Genomic DNA, 25,948 nt, shown 5'->3' on the forward strand with positions numbered 1-25,948 from the left:
AAAACACGTCTGCAAGCAGATATTAACAATACCCAGAACTCTCAAGAAAGTATGCCTGCTTCCCAAATCATTAAATCCCAGGCTTTGCCAAGACAGACGCTTATTGTGACTAGAACAGGTAGAGGAACAGATGAGCAGTTTACAAGCATTAAGAAAACAGCTGTTTTACGCTGAATTTATAACATATATTTTAGCTGCCAGGTTCACACTGATGGGGACACACTCCTCCCATCAACATGTGAATCCTCAATCTATTGCAATCATTATATTATAGAGCACTGTGTACTTACAATTGCTAAATTTGCCTTTCTAACCATTAAATTATTCTGTTTTCTCTTCTCTATGTAGAAACAGGGAAGCCTCTTAGCTCTGCATTTTATCACTTGCCTCCTCAGCTCCTGACCCAGCTGCCCCCTCCTCCACCTGCCAAGGACTTTTGTAGTGACTTAATGATTCATACAGGGAAAATAGACCTCCTGTTTTTACCTTTAGCTTAGAAGAATAAAGCTTATCATAGACCTAATGGAAAAGAGAAGAATTAACTGGGTAGAAAGGCAAAATGAGCAATTGTAAGTACACATTGCTATATGTGTTGACTGCAATATGTTAACATGATAAAAACTTTGAAGGGAGTTGTGCTTTTTAAATGTGCACAGTGTTACAGAAGTTTTTATAATCATCTGCCAAATGTTCTGTAAAGTAATCACTGCAGAGAATATTACTAATGTAGAGACGTGGCCAATCATTCATGTCTAGCGGATAAGTAGCAATGTTAAATTTTGCCCTGCACATAGGGTATCATTACTTATTCTAGCTACACTTGTATACAGTTTTGAAGGACCTCAGTAAGGCCGGGTTCACATTAGCGTTCGGGGGCTTTGTGGAGGGCTGCGTACGTGCTCCGTTAAGCCCCGCCTACTTCCGCATACTTCATGTGTCCTGCATACCTATTTTTAACATTGGGTGTGCAGGACATGCTGATGTATGCAGATGCATTGCGTTCCTGTGCAGTCGGCGGGTACATGAAAACGCATCCGCATGTCCTGCATACCCAATGTTAAAGATAGGTACGCAGGACGCATGCGGAAGTAGGCGGGGCTTAACGAAGGATGTACGCAGCCCTCCGCAAAGCCCCGAACGCTAATGTGAACTTAGCCTAAGGAGGTTGTTCTAAACATCTTGGAGAACTAACCAGAGATCTTCTGTAGATGTCACTTGTGCAAATCCCTCTGTCTCTACATGTAATCCCAGGCAGGCTCGATGGTGGGATCAGGGCAGTGTAGGGGCAATATAATCACTTCCAGGACTTACTGTTCTTCTTTACTCTGAAGGTAATTCTTTTTTTTCTTTTTTAATTTAAATAGATTTTTATTAACAATATAAAGAAGAACATCAGAATGCCATTTACATTGCAATATATCACATACACATTTTCTTATTTAATAAACCCCAACATTACCCCAACTACCCCCCTCCCCCCTAAGACAGCTCAATCCCAATCTTCACCCCACTGAGGCCTTCTCTGCCTCGTGCAATTTATCCTTATCCAGGTCTTAAGAAACTCGACGTCTATACTCCTCAATCCAATTCAAGCCAAGGAGACCACATCTTATTAAACATTTCTATTTTTCCCCTTTTTTTGTACACCCCCTTTTCCAATTTTAGACCATGTTGAACATATTGGAGAAATTCCCTTCTCGCAGGTGGTTCCGCATTTATCCAATTTTGTGCTATTACTTTCCTGGCCATGTATAGTAGCCTAGCGATTGCAATCTTCCAAGTATTGTCAACTCCAATTTCTTCCACATATCCCAGCACGCATACTATTGGATCTCTAAAAACTCTACACTTATACGCTACTTCAACCCGGCTCAAAACCACCACCCAAAAAGCAGCCAGCCTAGGACACGTCCACATCATGTGATATATTCCTGCATTCTCACTCGCACACCTCGGGCACTCAGAATTGGCACGCAATCCCGCTTTGTATAGCACTTCCGGAGTTTTATATACTCTATGCAGAATATATAGCTGCGAGAGTCTATATGGTTCACTCAAGGATAGTCGCGGAACCCACTCCATCACCGATTCCCAGGTTTCATTCTCCATCGGCCCCACGTCCCTCTCCCACTTAGCTCTCGCCTTTATAGGGAAATCTAGCAAAAACGTGTGCATAAGGTCCTTATACAGAGTGGAAATAACTCCCCTTGTAGTCCCGTCACCACACACATACTCCAACACTATATCATCTTGAACACTGATATCAACCTTTTTATTCTGAGCTCTAAAGGCATGTCTCATCTGCGCATACTGATATTCCCCTGTGGATCACAGACCAAATTCTACCTGCAATTGGGAAAAGGACTTCAATGCCTGCTGCTGGATTATCTGGTGAACAAAGCAAATTCCCTTATTCTGCCATTCCATCAGTCCCCCCAAGGCCTCAAATTCCTTTAAATTGTTGTTAGACCATATCGGTGTGAATCTAGTCAACCCTGTAACCCCGCGAATCTGCCTTAGTCTATTCCATAATTTGCGAATCAGGAGCAGGGTTGGGTATACTCTCCCCAAAGCGCCCAAGGAGCCATCCTCCAAACACCTGACCACCAGTCATCGGTCCGTCACCTCTTCCATTAGATGTTGTACTGCACTAGATGACGCCCCTCGCGCCCAGCCCTTCAAATGCTGGCTCTGGGCCGCAAGGAAGTATATTTCCGGGTTGGGCAAAGCCAATCCACCATCTTCCTTGGGTCGCTGAAGCATCTCCAGGCTAATACGTGGATATTGTCTTCCCCATATCAAACTTCTAAAGAGGGCATTAATCTGCCTGAACTTCCCCCGAGGGATCCAAATTGGTGCGTTATGTAGAACATGTAGAATTTTTGGCATCAGGACCATTTTAATAAGGTTTACCCTACCGACGACCGATAGATGTAGTTTATTCCAGGCATCTACCTTCGCCTTGAGTACCCCCATAACAGGAGTCAAATTCCTTTGCAGGAACTCCTCAATTGGCACCGAAATCCATATTCCAAGGTATTTAAATTGGGAAACCACCTTTAGCCTCTCATCCCCAACATCCTCACTCACATTCTCTCCTACGTCATCCACCCTAAAAAGAACCGACTTATCCCAATTAATTGTTAGTCCCGACACAGTACCAAATCTCTCAACAATTTCAATGGCCCCTCTTAGTGAATCGTCTGGATCCGCCAGGAACAGCAAAACATCATCCGCGTATAACGCTATTTTTTCCTCTACTTTCCCATACCTAAACCCAGGGACCCTATCAGACTGCCGAATCTTAGCAGCAAGAGGTTCTACAGCCAAAGCGAACAGGAGGGGGTGAGAGCGGGCATCCCTGCCTAGTGCCCCTAGCCAGCTCTATAGGTCGAGACAGCTCCCCGTTTACTCTAATTCTAGCCGACGGTAATGAATACAACAGCTGTATCCAGGCCACAAACTGCGGACCAAACCCCATACGTTCCAGCACCTGCCAGAGGTATCCCCATTCAACACTGTCAAACGCCTTATGCGCATCTAGCGATGCAATCACTCTTCGACCACAGTTATCAGACTCTACCTGCAAATTTACATATAATCTCCGCAAATTGATCGCCGTTGATCTATCAGGCATAAAGCCAGATTGGTCCGAGTGCCCCAGACTCGCAATAACACTAGAGAGGCGGAGAGCCAACACTTTGGCCAGAAGCTTGACATCAATAGTTAGTAAAGAAATTGGGCGGTATGACTCCGGTTTCCCCAAGTCCTTATCATCCTTTGGAATAACCACTATTATGGCCTCTCTCATAGAGGCTGGCAAGCACCCACAGGACCTAGCTTCCTCCAGTACCATTTTTAATCTAGGAATCAACACTTCTGCCAAACCTTTATAGATCTCAGCGGGAAGCCCATCAACCCCAGGCGCCTTCCCATTAGTCATAGACATCAATGCCCGACTCAATTCCTCCTCAGTGATAGGGGCCTCAAGGCTCTCCCTATCTGCCTCATTCAGTCTCGGCAGATCCAGACCCTCCAAGAAAGTATGTGTCCTCGACCGATTCACCAACCCGAGAGGAATATAAATCTGCATAGAAGTCCGCGAAGGCCCTCAAGATTTCAGGCGTTTCCGTTATTCTACCTCCACTTGCAGATTCCAAAGAGTGTATATATGAAGAACCTCTCTGAGCAGCAGCCACTACCGACAGCATATGTCCCACTGTTTCTCCCTCCTGATAAAACAATACCCTTTGGAAATCCCGTTTCCTCTCAGCTTTGCCTAACAGAATTTTTTCCAAATGATTTTGTGCGTTTTTCATCCTTCTCTCTGCCTCAGGGGTTCCCAGTGTGGCCATCCCGTCTTCTGCTTCCTTCAACTCAATTGCCGCTTTTTCTGCCTCCCTCGTCCTCCGCTTACACCTACTAATGTCCCTAAACAGTAGTCCCCTCAGATACGCCTTCATTGCATCCCAGATTGTAAGAGCGTCAGTGCTTCCATCATTTAAGAGAGAGAATTCCGCCACCTCCCGTCCTATACTTTCCAACTCAATACTCTGTAACCAATTGGGATGAATCTTCCATTCTCTCCCACTTGTCGAACGTGCCCCCTCCAATCTAACCTCTACTTCAATTGGACTATGGTCTGACAGGGCCCTTGGCAGATATCTCACCTCCCCAACCAACGTGTCCAAAATCCTGTTACCCAGAGCCATATCAATCCTAGAGAGCATGGCATGCGCTGGTGAATAACATGAGTACCCTCTCTCTCCAATATGTCTGACCCTCCAAAGATCAATCATACCTATCTCCTGTATATAGGTGCCAAATGTTGTGTCCCTCCGACCTATTCTGAGTATTTTTATTTTTGTCCCAATATTCATCACAGATGTTGTTAAGATCCCCGATAATTATTAACGGTGTCGGTCCCCATCTTTCCACTCGCTCCATTACTTCTCTAATTTTCCTGCTAGAATAGGGGGGCGGAATATACATCGCGGCAACACACAACATCACTCCATACAATATACACTGTATTAGTACGTACTGCCCATCCACATCCACATATACCTTCACCTCCTCATACTGAACTCCCGCTGGAACCAAGATTGATACTCCTCTTGCATACGTGGAGAAGGTAGAATGATATCCCTTCTGGATCCACCGTCTATTCAGGACATCCACCTTTTCCCTTACCAAATGCGTCTCCAGCAAGCAAATCATTGAGGCCCGTTGGTCTCTTACATGTTGCAAACACGCGGCACGTCTGGATTTCTCCCCTAGGCCTCTCACATTCCAGCACAAAATCTTAAAACTGGTCCCCATCACTTGGCTCATCTTCACTCAAAGTATCATCTTTTTTGAGCACGAGCTGTCTAACTTCCCTCCCCCCCCCCTCCCATCTCCCCCTCCCACCCTTCCCCCCTCACAACTAACCATTCCACCTCTTTTCAAGAGTGGGGCATCATCGCCCATAGCGAACACTCCGTTTGGCATTACCTTCCCAACCCTCCTCCCACCACTGTACATAACAGGATTTCAGACATTTTGAAAAATAACGTGTCTCAAAGTATTTTAACGTAGAATTATTTACACACGCAAGAAACCTGCATACACTTAAAATATGCCGCTTACCCTTCCTCCCTCCTTCCCAGCAGCCATTACACTCTCACTTTAACTTTAACTGAGTATAATCCAGCTCCCTTCTTCACCACCCATACCCCCTAGTTTGTCAATCACATGACTCTATGCCCACTGACAAATAGATAACCAAAATCAGACTCTTCCCACAGTCTCAGTCTCCTTTTCCTTTAAGCTTTTTAGCATTGATATCGATCCACTGGGTAGCTTCCTCCGGCTTCTGAAAAAAGTGAATTTTATCAAACGCCACCACCCTCAGTCTTGCTGAAAACATCATAGAGTACTGTACTCCCAACTCCCTCAGCCGTCTCTTTATACCCGTGAACATCATCCGTTGTCTCTGCACCAAAGTAGAATAGTCTGGGTAGATAGCAATCTTTTGGCCTTCAACTGTCAGATCCGTCATGTCTCTGGCCTTCCTCAGGATAATGTCTCTGTCTCTATAATTTAGAATTTTGGCGAGCATGGTACGGGGATTCGCTCCAGGGACAGGTGGTTTCGGTGGGACCCTATGCGCTCTCTCTACCGCGAACACTTTTGTAAGCACCATGTCTCCAAAAGTCTCTAACAGCCAGTTTTCAATATATTCCGTTGGATTCCTCCCTTCAGCTTTTTCAGGGATGCCCACTATGCGAATATTGTTTCTTCTGGACCTGTTCTCAAGGTCCTCATTTTTCGCCGCCAATTCAGCTATTGCTTGAGTGAACTTTTTCTCTGCTTTTTGCAACTGCACTATATGGTCTTCTGCAGTGCTCACTCTCTCCTCTACCTCCCCCACACGTTTGTCAATCTTCTGCATGGCTGCGTTTATCTGGGCTGTGTCCCCCTTAACCTCCTGTATCTGTAAGGTCAGAGACTGCTTACATGAAGAAACCAGCGCAAAAACGTCTCTTAAGGTAGGCTCAGCTTCTGGCGCCATTTCCTCGGGTCCCCCTTCTGCCACCGCCATTTTACTCTCCTTTCTCCCCTTTTGTACCTCATGTTCTCCTGCTGGGCTCTCCTCCTCCTCCTCCTCTTCGGTATCAGCTCCGGCTCCCTCCTCTGCGGCCTCCGCTCTCGCAAACTGCTGGAGCTTTGCCGCCACCTCCATACGCTTTCTGCATGCGGCGTTCTCCTTTTCCGCCTTCTCCCTTGTGTCGGCGCCATCTTGGATTGCGCCTGCATCCCCGGCTCCTGCGTCCTTCTGCCATCTCCTTGTCATGTTCGCCGGTTCCAGCGCTACCGCTCAGCGCCACCAGGCTCCACAAGTCTCCCCGCAGCCGGTAAGCCCCCTCAGGGACCAAACAGCAGCGGCTCGGCAGGATTTTAAGATATACAGCGGCGGGAGCTCACAGCCGCACGTCCGCTCACATGGACTCTCAGGCCACGCCCCAAGGTAATTCTTAATGGCATTGTTGGGCTCATTGTCCTGCTGCAGAATACATTTGGAACCAATTGGTCAGCTAAGTATCTGCCTGAATTAATTTCTCAGCATTGAGAACATTTTTGATCCTGACCAAATCCTAAACTCGATGTGCTGAAATACAGTGCTCGGCCCTTCCACTTAGCTTCACTGTTCATGCAAACACTCATTATTGTATCACTCTCCAGCGCTTTGGTGGATAAACTTAGTCAAATATTTCCCTATTTTTCATTCACCAGTCCAGAGCAACTGCTGCCATTTTTCTGCACCCTAGTTGCTATGTTTTCCAGCTTAGTTGAGTCACTTGGCCTTGTTTCCATGTTCAAGTCATGGCTTTTTAAGCTCAATTCTTCTTCTATATAGAACATTTCTTGCCAGACTTTTCCAAGCAGTAGATGGATGGACCTGGGTCTTGCTGGTTGCCAGTTCTAAACTGATGGCACTGCTGGACATCTTCCAATTTCAAGGGGAAGTAAGCATAATGGGTCTTTCAAATGCTGCAGTAAGTATCTTGGGCTGACCACTGTGTCTACGGTCCTCGTTGTTACCCATTGCTTGGTGCTTCATCAAAAGAGCTTGTACATCACATCTTGAAACTCCAGTCTGCTTTCAAATCTTTGCCTGGGAGAGATCTTGTTGTTGCAGTAGAACTACCTTGTGTCTGGTGATGTGAACCTGTCTTCCATAATCTCACCCTTTTGTAGCAGATTTTGTCTGTTCCTCACCCAGTTCCTTCCGTTTCATTTAATGACTGTGTTTCAGCCTATATATGAAGGTGATGATCATTAGCACCTGTTTGACACATAATTGATGCTCATACACCTGACTATATATAATTCTACCAAATCTCGGATTCTTCAAGTGTACCTAGAACAATTGACGCTGTTTTGAAGGCAGTGGGCGGTCACACCAAACATTGTTTCTTATTTTAGATTTGTCCGTTTGTTCATTTACTTTGCATTCAATCTAATATATAAAGCTGAATGTGTGTGTATGTCCGGGATTTGCAATTGCACTGTCGTAGCTACATCCACAAAATTTTGCACAGTCACACGTCTGGACCCTGAGAGCGTCATAGGCTATGTTGTGAGGCGAAATTTTAACCCCACGCATTCCAATTCACCAAACAATTTTGCCCCTATCTACATAATGGGGAAAAAGTGAAAGGAAAAGTGTTGGAGGCAAATTGACAGCTGCCAGATGTGAACAAGGGGGACTTAAAGAGTGAGAGCGATGGCACCAAAGAGTATATACCGTACAATTGCTAAGGTGGGGCCCCGACATGGGATACTCCCCACACACGGGGATATGAACACACACACAAAAGGCGCCACACACTACCACGTGCTTTAACACATATACCACCCTCAGCACACATTTCACCACACATACACCAACCTCGCCACATAAAAGTCGAAACACAAGAGTCACTGCTCAAAACTCACCACGCGCAAACTAGCCACATGCAAAACTAGGCTCACTTAAAACTCGCCACACGTGCAAAACTCACCTCATGGAAAACTCGCCACACGCAAAACTTGCACACGCGGAAAAATTGCCACATGCACAAAAGTTGCAACACATGCAAAAGTTGCCTCACACAAAACTTGCACATACTCAAAACGCACCACAAATAAAACTTGCCATGCGCAAAACTTGCTGCACACATCTTGCTACACTAACCTGTCACATGCAACTCGACACAAAAAAAGTTGCTACACACATGTCGCCACACAACTCATCTCACAAAAGTCGCTACATGTATGTCGCCAACTCAACACACACAACTTGACACATGAAACTCGCCCTAAAACGCACACGTCTGGTATTATCCTTCAAAAATGAAAATCTGATTAATAAGCAGACAAACTACAAGAGCAACAAATGTACCATATAGGAAATACGGCAACTGTCAGTCACATGACCTGTCTATTATGTGTATGTGTGAGCTAATGTATACTGGCAGGGGGAGGGCTTCCTGTTGGCTGGGGATTTATCAGGCTGCCAATTTATCTTACAAATACTGAGGTAAAAATACTGACCAAACAACGTGTGAATGAGGTCTAATACAGGAGGAGATGGACATACAGATATATACTATATACAGGGGAGATGACACACAGGTATACACTATATACAGGGGAGATGACACACACATATATACTATATACAGGAGGACCCGTAGAAGCGCTCGTCAGTGTGAAACGGCCGTCGTCCGTCATCCTCCACTCCCCTCCCTGCTAAGTTTGTCCATGCTTGAATAAAGGATTGGATTTTACCTGATCGGTGAGTGCGTTCCTCTCTCTTCTTCTGCATTTGGATATATACAGGAGGATATTACATGGGTATATACAGGAGGAGATGACACACAGCTATATATACTATATACAGGGGAGATGACATACAGGTACATACTATATACAGGAGAGATGACACACAGCTATATACAGGAGGAGATGACACACAGGTATATACTTATATATAGGAGGAGATGACACACCGGTATATACTATATACAGGAGGAGATGACATACAGGTATATACTACATACAGGTATATACTATATACAGGAGATGACACACAGATATATACTTTATACAGGAGGAGATGACACACAGGTATATACTATATACAGGAGGAGATGACACACAAATATGTACTATATACAGGAGCAGATGACACAGGTACATACTATATACAGGAGGAGATGACACACGTATATACTATATACAGGAGGAGATGACACATAGGTATATAGAGGAGGAGATGACATACAGGTACATACTATATACAGGAGAGATGGCACACAGCTATATACAGGAGGAGATGACACACAGGTATATACTATATACAGGAGATGACACACAGATATATACTTTATACAGGAGGAGATGACACAGATATATACTATATACAGGAGGAGATGACACACAGGTATGTACTATATACAGGGGAGATGACACACAGGTATGTACTATATACAGGGGAGATGACACACAGATATATACTATATACAGGAGCAGATGACACAGGTACATACTATATACAGGAGGAGATGACACACGTATATACTATATACAGGAGGAGATGACACATAGGTATATAGAGGAGGAGATGACATACAGGTACATACTATATACAGGGGAGATGACACACAGGTATATACTATATACAAGGGAGATGACACACAGGTATATACTATATTTAGGAGGAGATGACATACAGGTATATAGTATATACAGAAGAGATGACATACAGGTATATACTATATACAGGAGGAGATGAGAGATAGATATATACAATATACAGGAGGAGCTGACATACAGCAGGTATATACTATTTACAGGGGAGATGACATACAGGTATATACTATATACAGGAGATGACATACAGGTGTATACTATATATAAGGGAGATGACAAACATGTATATACTGGGGGAAAATGAGGTGTGAGGTGAAAATGAAAAGGCGTGAGTGCAAAATGAGAGGAGTGAGGGAAAATAGTGGAGTGATTGGAAAATGACAGATGTGAGGTCGAAATGACAAGTGTTAGGGGGGAATGAGAGGAGTGAGGGGGAAAATGAGGCGTGATGGGAAAATAAGAGAAGTGAGGTGCTATAAGTAACCACAGATATTTACTGTGCCCAGGCAACACCGAGCTCTTCAGCTAGTCAATAGATAAAATTAAACTATTGTTACTTCGAGTTATGAAAGCATTGTTACTTTGCAGCATTTTTTGCACACCTGCGTAAAACTTTAGCCTAGTGCTATATTAATGGGCTCAATGCAAAGTGATGCGAGTTGTACTTGGTTTCTAGAGCTCTGTGTTCATAATACCATATCTTAGTTTTCTTTATTGTAATAAGATCGCAAATGATTCACACAGAGCCCATGAGCATCAGACCGGGCAAAGCCTCGCCCGTTACTGATGATCGTGCCACCATTTGTTTGCTGCATCACGCGGAAATGTGTGATGGATCGCTCCCTGTGTAAAGGTCACAGCAGCCGCAATGTGTTCATTCATGTGCAAGACATAAAGGTTAAAAGAGGGGAGATGTAGGTGACACAGGAAGCAGCCCAGTCATATTCTTCACAGTTATGTCTTCTATTAGATGCTTTCAGATTCTCACTTCATTTAGCTTGGCGGTGAAATGTCAGCGGGGTGAGCTCTCCATATCACTCTTGTCTGCTTGGTCTTACATTTTTAATTGGAAAATAGGATTTTTTTTTTGGAAGCGTCTTCACTTTTTTTTTTTTTTTTTACATTCGTTCTGATAATTTTCAAAAGTTATCAAAAAGTAAGGAATTCTATAAAACTAAATGAGCATTATTTACCGTACTTCTTATTGAACTCTCAACTATTCCTGCAGTGATGACATCCAATCTATCAATGACATAAATGCTGTAGCTAATGGCCTAAAAGGGAATCTGTCACCAGATTTTGTTTTAGATTTTAAGAGCAGCATAATGTAGGGCCAGAGACCCTGATTCCTGTGATGTATCACTTACTGAGCTGTTTAGTGTAGTTTTTATATAATCTTCGTTCGATCAGCAGAAGATTACACTGTGTGCAGAATTATTAGGCAAGTTGTGTTTTGATCACATGATACTTTTTATACATGTTGTCCTACTCCACGCTGTTCAGGCTTGAGAGCCAACTACCAATAAAGTAAATCAGGTGATGTGCATCTCTGTAATGAGGAGGGGTGTTGTCTAATGACATCAAAACCCTATATAAGGTGTGCTTAATTATTAGGAAACTTACTTTCCTTAGGCAAAATGGGTCAGAAGAGAGATTTGACAAGCTCCGAAAAGTCCAAAATTGTGAGATGTCTTGCAGAGGGATGCAGCAGTCTTGAAATTGCCAAACTTTTGAAGGGTGATCACCGGACAATCAAGCATTTCATGGCAAATAGCCAACAGGGTCGCAAGAAGCGTGTCGGGCAAAAAGGCGCAAAATAACTGCCCATGAATTGAGGACAATCAAGCGTGAAGCTGCCAAGATGCCATTTGCCACCAGTTTTGCCATATTTCAGAGCTGCAACGTTACTGGAGTAACAAAAAGCACAAGGTGTGCGATACTCGGGGACATGACCAAGGTAAGGAAGGCTGAAAGACGACCACCTTTGAACAAGAAACATAAGATAAAACGTCAAGACTGGGCCAAGAAATATCTTAAGACTGACTTTTGAAAGGTTTTATTGGCTGATGAAATGAGTGACTCTTGATGGGCTAGATGGATGGGCCAGAGGCTGGATCAGTAAAGGGCAGAGAGCTCCACTCCGACTCAGACGCCAGCAAGGTGGAGGTGGGGTACTGGTATGGGCTGGTATCATCAAAGATGAACTTGTGGGACCTTTTCGGGTTGAGGATGGAGTGAAGCTCAGCTCCCAGACGCCAGTTTCTGGAAGACAACTTCTTCAAGCAGTGGTACAGGAAGAAGTCGGTATCGTTCAATAAAAACATGATTTTCATGCAGGACAATGCTCCATCACATGCCTCCAACTACTCCACAGCGTGGCTGGCCAGTAAAGGTCTCAAAGAAGAAAAAATAATGACATTGCCCCCTTGTTCACCTGATCTGAACCCCATAGAGATCCCGTGGTCCCTCATAAAATGCGAGATCTACAGGGAGGGAAAACAGTCCACCTCTCGGAACAGTGTCTGGGAGGCTGTGGTGGCTGCTGCACGCAATGTTGGTCGTAAACAGATCAAGCAACTGACAGAATCTATGGATGGAGGCTGCTGAGTGTCATCATAAAGAAATGGGGCTATATTGGTCACTAATTTTTTGGGTTTTGTTTTTGCATGTAAAAAATGTTTATTTCTAAATTTTGTGCGGTTATATTGGTTTACCTGATGAAAATAAACAAGTGAGATGGGAATATATTTGGTTTTTATTAAGTTACCTAATAATTCTGCACAGTAATAGTTACCTGCACAAACGGATATCCTCCTAAGATAGCCAAATCTAAAAAAAAAACCACTCCAACGTCCAAAAATATTAAGCTTTGATATTTGAGTCTTTTGGGTTGATTGAGAACATAGTTGTTGATCAATAATAAAAATAATCCTCTAAAATACAACTTGCCCAATAATTCTGCACACAGTGTATGATTTAGAGCAGAGGTCTCCAACCGCCGGTCCGCGGACCAGGACCGGGCCGTTGAGGTTTTTCAGCCGGTCCGCGGCGCCGCTGACAGCTAGCTTCGCGGCCCTGCGCCTGGTCAGAGCACGCTCTGTGACAGCTCGCAACTCCCGGCAGAGAACATTATGCAGGACGGGGCGGGGCGTCTGGCGGGTCTTAGTGACGCAGCCCTCCTGCGCAGCATGGTGTGTTCCTGATGGGGTGGGGCGGCAGGCTCTCCTCACTGACACGCCCAGTGGCGTATCTAGGGGGGGGGGGGCAGCCGGGGCATTTGCCCCGGGCGCAGCCGGCAGGGAGGGGCGCAGTCGGGCCGCCTCATTCGGCGGTCCGCAGTGTCTCCCCCGGCGGCTGCATTCTGCCGCCCCCGGTCAGGGAGTCAGCTGTTCTCTGTGCCGACTGTCAAGCTGACAGCCGGCACAGAGAAGCTGCAGAGCGCCGGCTCCCAACGTGTGCAGAGGTGGAGGGGAGCCCCTGCAGGGTGGCTGCGATGGGCAGGGAGAAATCCCCGCTGCCCAGCGATCTGTCTTCCTGCTTCCTCTCACACAGACGCGCCGCTGGATGACGTCATCATTCAGCGGCCGGCTGTGTCAGAGGAAGGCAATGAGATGCTGTGGTAGAGTGCGAGGAGAGGTGAGAGGGGTGTGTGAATGTGTGTGTGTGAGAATGTGTGTGAGAATGTGTGTGTGTGAATGTATGTGTGTGTGTGTGAGAATGTGAATGTGTGTGTGAGAATGTGTGTGTGAATGTGTGTGTGTGAGAATGTGAATGTGTGTGTGTGAGTGTGTGTGTGTATGTATGTGTGTGAGTGTGTGTGTGTGAGAATGTGAATGAGTGTGTGTGTGTGTGTGTGTGTGAATGTGTGTGTGTGAATCACATTCTCATTATAAATGTCATAATTACATGATAAGTATGCACTTAGCTCCACCCCTCCATAACCCCACCCCCACCCCACCGGGCCATGGAAAACTGGTCTTGCTTAAAGCCGGTCCCTGGTGCAAAAAAGGTTGGGGACCTCTGATTTAGAGGACTAGTAGCCCCGCTGCCAGGTAGCCCTCCATATTCATTCGCGCAGGATAACCTCGGCCACACCTCTGACTAGCAACTTTGTATTAATAAGATGGGTTAGACCTTGTTCTATTTTATTACAACATTTCCTCCTTTCACAAAGATGCGACTATTAAAAAGTAAAGAACTCCACTAACCTGCGTAGACGAATGGCCTGGACCTCACTGAACACATCTGAGATGAATTGGAATAGTTGGGGAAATTTGCTAAAACTGTATAACAATTGGCAGTGTAACTGTAGATGAAGACTGGACAGTGCTGTTTGATAAACGTTGATGCATTTTCAGGCTTTCTTATTTTAGTTTTATACCAGCTAGTAGTTTGCTCCAAGCTTCCAGCACTCAGTGTGCCTGTTCTAGCCATTCCCCCTTTACCACAGACCGCTCGCCTTTCTTGTTAGGCCACACCTCTTTGTCTAGCTTGTGCAAAAAAGTGTCGCTAACACACATAATAAATATGGTGCAACTACATGTAAGACCGTTTTTGCACGAAGTAAGGTAGAATTCTGGTGCTTAATATATCTGTCAGTGGCTGTAAACCACCAATGGTACCCAACGTCACCATGCGTTTGTGGCTCCCCAGCCCCTGCAGTCCTGATACTGTCTGCGGCAGTGACTGTACATCATAGCTAATGTTTGCTGTGGAGGGGAAGGAGCATCAAGCAAGAACATATCCAACATATTTCATTCCTTAGGAGTTAAATACTTTCTCAGATGTCAGTCAGTGGACCGTCCAGTTCTAGAAATAAACATGCGCACATGGATTATTAGCCGGCCACACACATTAGATAGCTGGTGGCTGATCGTTTAGTGCTTTCTTTCCCAAATCCGATGCACACAATCTCTTGGCTGAGGGCTCCTGTGTTGTGTATAAAGCTGCTGCCACAATAATCCAGCAGTGACTAAACTCCCCAGGGTCTGACTGAATTCCCACTACCCAATCCTGATGTCCACCATCCTAATGTGTCAGAACATAGACATTAGATGGTTGGACGACCTGCCTAACATGTGGGGGTCAAGAGAGTGGTGTCTGCAGAAATATAATTTACGCGGCACTGCTATAAAGCCTCAGAAGACTGGAAATGTGGCAGCGAAAGGACACTCTCTGTACGTTGTTCTAGATTGTAATATCTTCCAAGCTACTCCAAATCTGAACACCTTTGGCCTGGGATAGCTCATAGAATCTCATGGCTTTCAGTATCACCTCTATGCTGATGGCACAGAGATCTACATCTCTGGACCAGATATCCTTCTTCACTAGATTTCTGAAACTTAACATGGACAAAACAGAATTCATCATCTTTCCCCCATCTCACGCGACCCCCCTTCCCCAACGAACCTATCCATTACAGTAAATGGCTGCCCGCTCTCCCCAGTCCCACAAGCCCGCTGCCTCCGGGTAATCCTTGACGCTGATTTCTCCTTCAAACCACATATCCAAGCCCTTTCCACTTCCTGCTGACTTCAGCTCAAAAATATTTCACGAATCCGTTCATTCCTCAACCAAGAATCTGTAAAAACCCTAGTCCATGCCCTCATTTCTCACCTTGACAACTGCAACCTCCTGCTCTGTGGCATCCCCTCTAACACTCTCGCACCCCTCCAATCTATTCTAAACTCTGCTGCCCGACTAATCCACCTGTCCCCCCGCTAATCCCTTCACTGGCTCGCCATTGCCCAGAGACTCCAGTACAAAACCCTAACCATGACATACAAAGCCATCCACAACCTGTCTCCTCCATATATCTGTGACCTCGTCTCCCAGTACTTGCCTACACGCAACCTCCGATCCTCTCAAGATCTCCTTCTCTACTCCCCTCTTATCTCCTCTTCCCACAATCTTATACAAGATTTCTCTCGCGTATCACCCCTACTCTGGAACCCTCTACCACAACACATCAGACTTTCACCTACCATCGAAACCTTCAAAAAGAACCTGAAGACCCACCTCTTCAGACAAGCCTACAACCTGCAGTAGACACCGATCGACCAAACCGCTACATGACAGCTCTATCCTCACCTACTGTATTCTCACCCATCCCTTGTAGATTGTGAGCCTTCGTGGGCAGGGTCCTCACTCCTCCTGTACCATTTATGACTTGTATTGTTTAAGATTATTGTACTTGTTTTTACTATGTATACCCCTCCTCGCATGTAAAGCGCCATGGAATAAATGGCGCTATAACAATAAATAATAATAATTTATCTATCTATATAAATTTCTATCTCACTTCCTCCTTTGGCCTCACGTAATGGTCTTCTGTAGCCACTCACAAAGATGGTCACACATTGGACCTCATCTTCACCCGCCTCTGCTCCCTATCTAACCTCTCTAACTCACCTCTTCCTCTTTCTGACCACAATCTACTCACATTCTCTTCCCTCTCCACTCCTTGTCTACAATCCCCACCGCACAAACTTGCACACCCTCGCAGAAATCTTAAACACCTTGATCTTCATTCACTCTCTGAATCCCTCCTCCCTCTCACAGACATAAGTTCCCTACACAATGCGGATGATGCTGCCTCTCTATATGACACCACAATAGCTGCAGCATTGGAATCTCTTGCCCCTCTCACACACCAAAGCTTACAAAATCAACAGACAGCCCTGGCACACCAGCCTGACCAAAGAACTGAGTTGAGCTTCCAGGGCTGCAGAGTGGAGATGGAAAAGATCCCACTCCTCTCAAGATCTCCTTCTCTACTCCCCTCTTATCTCCTCTTCCCACAATTGTATACAAGATTTCTCTCGCGCATCATCCCTACTCTGGAACCCTCTACCACAACATATCAGACTCTCACCTACCATCGAAACCTTCAAAAAGAACCTGAAGACCCACCTCTTCCGTCAAGCCTACAACCTGCAGTAACCACCGATCCACCAAACCGCTGCATGACCATCTCTACCCTCACCTACTGTATTCTCACCCATCCCTTGTAGATTGTGAGCCCTCGCGGGCAGGGTCCTCTCTCCTCCTGTACCAGTTGTGACTTGTATTGTTCAAGATCACCGTACCTGTTTTATGTATACCCCTCCTCACATGTAAAGCGCCATGGAATAAATGGCGCTATAATAATAAAATATATATACACACACACACACACACACACTGCTAATGTTGCAAAGGGATTGATGGGAAATTGATTGCTTGATATATTTTATCAATTCGGGAAAATATTATTTGTACCATCGCTGACTCTGTCTGCCGCCATACACATTAGACTGCCGTTGGCTGATCCCGATGATATCGGTGGGCTCTGCTGTCCGCCATTGTATGGGTGTCTTCAGGTTCTCCCACAAGAGCTGTCAGGAGGCGGCTCGGTCATAGAGAACACAGGAGAGGTCGGGGAAGAGAGCTGTGGGCGACACGATCGGCTGAACGATCTTTTGGCTCATGTATTGTGTATGGGGGGTCGTTAGGGCTCATTCACATGTCAATTTTTCACATTTGCTGCCTTACAATTATGGCACTGTTCACATGTCTGCTTGTATTTATTTTTTGGTGAACTGAGTTTCTGCAAAAAGAATAATACATTTTTTATCCGAGTTACAGATCCCAAACTCAATGTAAATCAATGTGTTTGGGGAAAAAACATAGCACATCCATGTCATATTACAAAATGCATTGTTTTTTTGTTTTGTTTTTACCACGAGAATAAAAAAAAACCCCAAACATGATAAAAATGAAGGCATGGACCAAAATGGCTGAAAAGTGGATCTAATAAGATAACTTTTTTTTATTTTTTTTATTGTGTGATAAGTGTATGAATGAGGCTTATGTAGTAGAAAGATCTGGAGGACCATTTTCTAAAACTTGGAAGTTGCTGGCATGTGTCCATATCAGCGCCAGTAACATCTTCCACAATGGATCCAATAGAGAAGCCGTGATGCCTCCGGGAACAATCTTTCTAGAAGTAGAATTATTACTTAGTTTCATTCTCTCTCTTTTTTCCGTGCATGCTTTGTAAAAGCACTTATTAGCTTAACGTGCAGTGGAAGCGAATGTGAAATTAAAAAGCAGATGGCAAAGAATTATTCTGTCTCTCCTTAATACGGGCTGAGCAGATTATGCATAATTGTAAAAATGTCATCACACTTTGTAAACATGAAGGCGCAGTGAGTTTGCTGGGCTGCACATCTGTTTTGGGACATTGTTAAATGGTTAGAAAAATCAATGCTGATCTGCACGAAGCATATTAATCTGAGGGATCTAATTAACTTAACAGTTATGACTCCTGGTAGATACATGACTCATGCGTCATAAAAGGCCTGACAAGGATTTGGCAGGTGAAGCCGCGCTGGAGCCTTCATGCTGTAAAGTTGTGGGTTTTTTCTCTATTTTATTTTTTGTAATTTAGGTGCATTCATGGCTCTAAAGCTTTAATGATGATAATTTTGTCACTCCGTTACATTATTAATGCATCAAAACTTTGTATACATTTACTTGTGGCAAGAATAAGCGCTCCTCTGCTAGTAATTCATATGGTGCTAAGCATCTGACTCTCCGTTCAGACCGTTGTGGGAAGAGAATAGTGCTCGGCTACTTCTGTCCTTGTGTCTAAGTTGTTGGGTGGGATCTTGGTACACGGACCCCGTTCAATCCTAATCTTGGACTTAGTCTTATTGAAGATATCATTTTTTTTCCCCGAACATTATAGATTTAGCACTTCCCTACATGTGTATGAAGATCTGTCTCCATTTTATTTTTGGGCTTTGAATTAGTAATTACATGTCCAAGTGCCCCCCCGACTGCCATTTGGAAGGATCATTGCCGTTATATTACATAATCAAAAGCATAGAAAGAGTAGTTCCACCCACCCCCCTCCTGCAGTCTTCAGCTTCTGATTATTAAAGGGTTAGTCCAGCTCCACTCACATCTGCATGGATAGGTGAGAGGGGAAGGAGGAATTGTCTAGTGATTCCCTGCTGGGATGCATCTGCAATGAGCTGGTATGGAGCTCCAGTCCCATTGTAATGAACGGGACAGATGCCTAATTGCTACTGATCATTTGTGGTCCCAGGAGGAATTGGAAAACACGTCAACCACCCCACTCACTCATTCATGCCTATCTGGGTGGAACTGGACTAACTTTTTAATGTTCCCCACATGGCTACAATCACAAGAGTTCTCACCTTTTCTTCAATCATTCTTCCAGATGTCCCAAACAGTCTGAAGGGGGCTTCATCAGAGGGAATAATTTTATCCCTGTACATTCTGCAATTTTCTCTGATGAAGCCCCTTCAGACTGTTTGGGAAGCTGGAAGAGTGATTGTCTGGGGAAGGAAACGTGAACAATACCATGAGTCATGTATCATACCAACATTAATTCATCCTGAGACCACATAATGGTATATGAACCTCCTCCAAGAGCCACTTAAGCCAACCATCCAGGAGTAATTTTGTGATGAACATGAATTTTTTTCCAACATGATGGAGACCGTCAGAAGACAAAAGCTTTAACTAAGTAACATAGTAGCATAGTTAAGGTTGAAGGAAGACTTTAAGTCCATCTAGTTCAACCCATAACCTAACTTGCCCTAACATGTTGATATGTTGATCCAGAGGAAGGCAAAAAAAAAAACCCATGTGGCAAAGAGTAAGCTCCACATTGGGGGAAAAAAATTCCTTCCCGACTCCACATACGGCAATCAGACTAGTTCCCTGGATCAACACCCTATCAAGGAATCTAGTGTATATAACCTGTAACATTATACTTTTTCAAGAAAGGCATCCAGTCCCCTCTCAAATTTTAGTGATGAATCACTCATTACAACGTCATATGGCAGAGAGTTCCATAGTCTCACTGCTCTTACAGTAAAGAATCCACGTCTGTTATTATGCCTAAACCTCCTGTCCTCCAGACGTAGAGGATGCCCCTTTGTCCCTGTCTCAGGTCTACGATTAAAAAGATCATCAGAAAGGTCTTTGTACTGTCCCCTCATATATTTATACATTAACATAAGATCACCCCTTGGCCTTCGTTTTTCCAAACTAAATAGCCCCAAGTGTAATAACCTATCTTGGTATTGCAGACCCCCAGTCCTCTAATAACCTTGGTCGCTCTTCTCTGCACCCGCTCCAGTTCAGCTATGTCTTTCTTACACACTGGAGACCAGAATTGTGCACAGTATAAGTGTGGTCGAACTAGTGACTTGTATAGAGGTAAAATTATGTTCTCCTCATGAGCATCTATGCCTCTTTTAATGCATCCCATTATTTTATTTGCCTTTGTAGCAGCTGGCTGACACTGGCTGCTAAATGTGAGTTTGTCATCCACCCATACTCCCAGTTCTTTTCATTGACAGTTTTGCCAAGAGTTTTAGAATTAAGCACATAGTTATACATCTTATTACTTCCACCCAAGTGCATGACCTTACATTTATCCCCATTAAAGCTCATTTGCCATTGATCAGCCCAAGTTTCTAGTTTACATAAATCATCCTGTAATATAAAATTGTCCTCCTCTGTATTGATTACCCTGCAGAGTTTAGTGTCATCTGCAAATATTGAAATTCTGCTCTGTATGCCCCCTACAAGATCATTAATAAATGTTAAAAAGAAGAGGGCCCAATACTGACCCCTGTGGTACCCCACTGCTAACCGCGACCCAGTCTGAGTGTGCTCCATTAATAACCACCCTTTGTTTCCCATCCCTGAGCCAGCTCTTAACCCGCTTACACGTATTTTCCTCTATCACCATTATTCTCATTTTATGTATCAACCTTTTGTGTGGCACCGTATCAAAAGCTTTTGAAAAGTCCATATACACTACATCTACTGCATTCCCTTGGTCCAGTCCGGAACTTACCTCTTCATAGAAGCTGATCAGATTAGTCTGACCCGAACGGTCCCTAGTAAACCAGTGCTGATACTGGGTCATGAGGTTATTCCTCTTCAGATACTCCAGTATAGCATCCCTTAGAATGCCCTCCAGGATTTTACCCACAGTAGAGATTAAGCTGACTCTGTTAACAAAACATTAACATTTTGGGTCCTTCGCCAAGAAACACCCTGCATTTCAAACCTATTGAGAACCTATGGTCAATCCTTAAAAAGAGGGCAGGCGGTCAAACAAAAACACTAATTGTCATAAACTCCAAGCACTGATTAGGTAAGAATGGGTTGTCGTCAGTCAGGATTTGGTCAAGAAGATGATATCCATACCAGGGCAAAGGGCAGAAGTCATGAAAAATTAGGGTCAGCCCTGTAAATGTTGTCTTTTGCAGAAATTTGATGTATTTGGTAATAAAAGTTAAAAACTTTGTAAAGTCATTCATGTCCTGAATTGTATTGTCTCCTGCCGAGTGTACGTTTTACCGGTATGTTTTCTTTGTTTCAGCGCTGTGCATACTGTAAGCACCTTGGAGCTACTATCAAATGCTGTGAAGAGACCTGTTCACAGACATACCATTTCCCCTGCGCTGCTGGATCTGGCGCCTTTCAGGATCTTGCCTGCTTTTCCCTTCTTTGCCCCGAGCACATCGATCAGGCTCTTGAACGTTGTAAGTGAAGCTTTTCCCTCTTTGTAGACGTTATGTACAAGTTGGCGAATCTGATTCCAGCTCAGGTCCTCTGTGATGCCAGGCAATCTTATAAAAGATCGTTAGAAATAGTCTATCCCCCATACACACAGTCTTTGTAGTACCAATCACTTGGATGACCTTATATTCTAATTCTAGCCAACTTCTTTAAAGAGGTTGTCCAGTATGAGGATCTTATGGCATGTCTTTGGGATCGGTCATCGGTATCAGATTTGTGGGCATCAGACCCTTACACCTCCACAGATCAGCTGTTTGCAGCTCCTATGGCGGACGTGTACAGAAGCAGGACACCACACCTTTGCAACAGTGTGTAGCAGCTGTTTTTGGGTGTTGCAGCTCATCCCTTATTGCAGTCAGTTAGAGCTGAGCTGCAGTACCTGAGAACGGTCACTGCTGTGTGCGAAGCTGTGGTTTCTTGGCGCTGTACTCTCTGTATGGCCAGTTTCACACGTCCGGAGATGACAGTGTCTGTGTGTGGCAACCATGTGCCGCCTACATGCTGCATCAGTACCGCACGGACAGGCGCCAGGAAAGAAGCGCTACAGTGAGCGCTGTTCCCCGGTGCCGGGTGCTGAAGACACACACGTCGTTCTCCCCTGCTCTGCCGGAGATCGTCGCAAGCAGAGGAGAATGATGAGAGTTGTATCCAAGTGATCACAATGACAGCAGGTGGCTGATGTGGACTATTACTCATCAGCCTACCCCTGCTGCCGCTAATAACTGGCAGGAGGAGCGGCTGATGGGGGGTATTCATCACCTTCCGCCTGCGCTATATATAAATTAATTAAAAATGCGGCGTGGCTTCCCCTCTATTTTCTATAACCAGCCACCCAAAACTCACACCGGGGGGCAGCAATCTTCAGCTGTCGGCTTCAGCAAGGCTAGTTATCAAGAATAGGGGGGTCCTCACGCTATTCTTTCTATAATGGGGTCGCCCCATTTTTGACAACCAGCCTTGCTAAAGCTGACAGCTGGGGGCTGGTATTCTCAGGTTGGTAAGGGGCCATCGATATATAGATCCCCCCCGGCCTTAAATATAGCAGCCCTCAGCTGCCCAGAAAAAGCACATCTATTAGATACACCAATTCTGGTGCTTTGCCTGGCTCTTCCCACTTGCCCTGTAGCGGTGGCAAGTGGGGTTCATATTTGTGGGGTTGATGTCACCTTTATATTGTCAGGTGACATCAAGCCCACGGATTACTAATCTATAAGACCCCTAAATCTGTATATGTCTGGTGCTCACTGAACTGATATTCATGCTCTATCCATCCAAGCTAAGCCATCAGTATTCAAGTACTGGATAGTGCCTTTAAATGGAATCTGTCACCCCAAAAATCGTATATAAGCTAAGGCCACCAGCATCAGGGGCTTATCTACAGCATTCTGTAATGCTGTAGATAAGCCCTCGATGTAACCTGGAAGGTAAGAAAAACAGGTTATATTATACTCACCTAGGGGCGGTCCCGCTGCAGTTCGGTCCGATGGGCTTCGCGGTCCGGGTCCGGTGCCTCCTATCTTCATATGATCACAGTATCCAAGTACTGCAGTGTGCAGGTGCCGGGAAAGGTCAGAGAGGCCCTGCGCACGGCAGTACTTTGCTCTGCCCTCAACAGGGCAGACAAAGTACGCCTGCGCTGGAGCCGCGACAGGAAGACAAGAAGAGGATGTGATCGTATGAAGCTAGGAGGACCCGGACCGTGACGCCCATCGGACCCGGACCGCAGCGGGACCGCCCCTGGGTGAGTATAATCTAACCTGTTTTTCTTACCTTTCAGGTTACATCGGGGGCTTATCTACAGCATTCCAGAATACTTGTAGATAAGCCCCTGATGGCGGTGGCCTTAGCTCATACACTATTTTTGGGGTGACATGTTCCCTTTTATTGCCGATCCACAGCACAACAGAATGATGATTTCAAATACTTGTGTTTTTTTTTTTTTTACCGGAGTTTGTTACCGTAATTTATATTTATCAAATAACCAAGCCATAACCTTTCTCTGTTCAATGTTCTTGTCTTTGACATCCTATAGCAGTGATTGTAACTGTTCTTTACAAGTGAGGGAAGTTGAGAGACAAGAATATAATCCAGCTTTACCAAGTTTATAGAATTGCTTAGAACTTTTTTGCTTATGTAATCGAGTACATGATCAGGCTTTTTTTGTTTTTAATCTCTTAGATACGGATTATGCGAACTGTGCACTGTGTGACCGCTCCGGAGACCTGTTGGACCAGCTTTTTTGCACAACTTGTGGTCAGCATTGCCATGGCATGTGTCTGGACATAGAAGTGACCCCTTTGAAGCGTGCTGGTTGGCAGTGCCCAGATTGTAAAGTCTGTCAGAATTGCAAGTAAGTTGCCGAATAGTCCAGTAACATGGCGTATAGTTGGTGTGAACCCACTCCCTTTTTTTAATGGAGCCTGTCACCAGGTTTATGCTTCCCAATCTGAGAACAGCATAAACTATGGAGACCCTGTTTCCAGCTTCATGACACTGACTGGGCTCCTTGCTGTAGTTTCCATGAAGCCCTGCTGTGTCGTCTTCAGTTCTTCTAGTCCTCTCATTGATGAGCTCTTCTTAACTCTGTACCATTAGCATTTCTGCCTACTCTATAGGTGTATTCTACCTGTAGAGGCAAAAAGCTGCCAATCCGTGGCAGAGGGCAGTGACCGCCAGAGTCATTGAATGCTGAGGACTGTAGACAGGCGCTTATCATTGAGAGGCTTAGCAGGTAAAACAGCAGAAAGCCCAGTGAGTGACCCTACTGTGGTTCTCTGTCCTGTGCGTATAAGCTGCGTTCAATCGAGGCGCCGCAGTGGCTAACAGCGCATCATTGCTGCAGCCACTGATTGGTTGTTGCAGGGATTCGTTGGTTGCTCCTGCAGCCACTGATTGGCTGCTGATGTACACGCCTACTATGCTGAAAGAGAAGTGCCTGGACAAAATTCTAATTTAACGACAATTGTTGTTTATTTTAATTGTGACGTCAAAATAAAACTTTACCTGTGAAAACAAGATGCCACTGTGACATTATAAAATTCTACCCATGCAAAAGGACATAAACTATTGTGACATAATTAACATAGAGCTATAAGAATATTGTTCCCTTAGAGGGGTTATCCTCTTTTAGAAAACTTTGGGCTGTAGATTTCAGTAATTATAACAAGAGTATTGCGTACATCACCGGCTCCGGCCCCCCCACCACTGCTCTGGTGTTTGTCGGTAACGCCCTTCAGCCACAGTGTGTCCCTCTTCACCATTTCAACCCATTTAAAATGTTTTTTAATGTTTTAATTGGTCCTCATACAGTTGTCGATGGAAAAATAAAGTTATGGCTGTTAAGAAGGGGGAGGATAAAACGAGAGTGTGTAATCCCCCCCCATAGAAAATCACCCTGTCATGAAGGGGTCAAATAAGATCCTTTTTTAAGGCATTATTATTGTTTGTGATGTGTTAGATGGTTGTGTAGTGCTCGGACAACCCCTTCTCTATCACCTTAGTTCCTCCATGAAAAAGAATAACCGCTATACCCGCCTCTGTTTTGGGCGATGTCTGCACCTGCTCTCCCAGACCGGCAGCAGCTCTCACTTCTTCCAGGAGTCCGTCCCGTCCAAATGATTAGCTGCAGTGCTCCCCTGACATAACGATGTCGTGTGAGCCCCGGGAGGTAAGGTGCCCACATCGCCGGAACGTCGCCCAAAGCGGAGCTGAATATAGCAGTTATTTTACATGAGGGGAAGTATAGTGGGTGAGAAAGGCTTGTCAGAGTAGTGGAACCCTCCGAATACTGTAGGAATGCTGAGGATTGCCATGATCTCATCCTACTTCATGTACAGCTTTAAATAAAACAGGTGTAACTTGTGTAGGTCCAGAGCCCTAAAATTGTAGCCTTTCTACCCTTGCGTACCGTAAACTACTAATGCACAAGTAATCTTTTAATCTACAGTAGCGAGATTATTGGGTCTTCTTACTCATCCAGGGCTATATAATTGATTTATTTTTTACCTAGGAACTAAGGCCTAAGAACTAATTGGCAGGTAGTTGCGATCTACTTTATTGTGCCCAGCGCCATCTCCATTGGCACAGAGGACGCCTTGCGCTGACCTCACAGCCACAGAACAGCGACATGTCATGTGCTCGATCGGTGGGGCGC

At 44.9% G+C, this 25,948-nt stretch overlaps 1 protein-coding gene across 7 annotated transcripts in view; it reads left to right on the plus strand.

Moving 5' to 3' along the window:
• Positions 1-25,948, plus strand: part of KMT2C (lysine methyltransferase 2C) — a 325,549-nt gene that overhangs the window by 104,476 nt on the left and 195,125 nt on the right. For all 7 annotated transcript variants that reach the window (XM_069729749.1, XM_069729752.1, XM_069729750.1 and 4 more), the window contains exons 7-8: positions 21,596-21,758; positions 23,974-24,145. In XM_069729749.1, the coding sequence (XP_069585850.1) occupies positions 21,596-21,758; positions 23,974-24,145 (335 nt within the window). The remainder of the gene's footprint in view (positions 1-21,595; positions 21,759-23,973; positions 24,146-25,948) is intronic.

The sequence above is a fragment of the Ranitomeya imitator genome, chromosome 6 (assembly GCF_032444005.1).
Source record: "Ranitomeya imitator isolate aRanImi1 chromosome 6, aRanImi1.pri, whole genome shotgun sequence".
NCBI classification, from domain to species: Eukaryota; Metazoa; Chordata; class Amphibia; order Anura; family Dendrobatidae; genus Ranitomeya; species Ranitomeya imitator.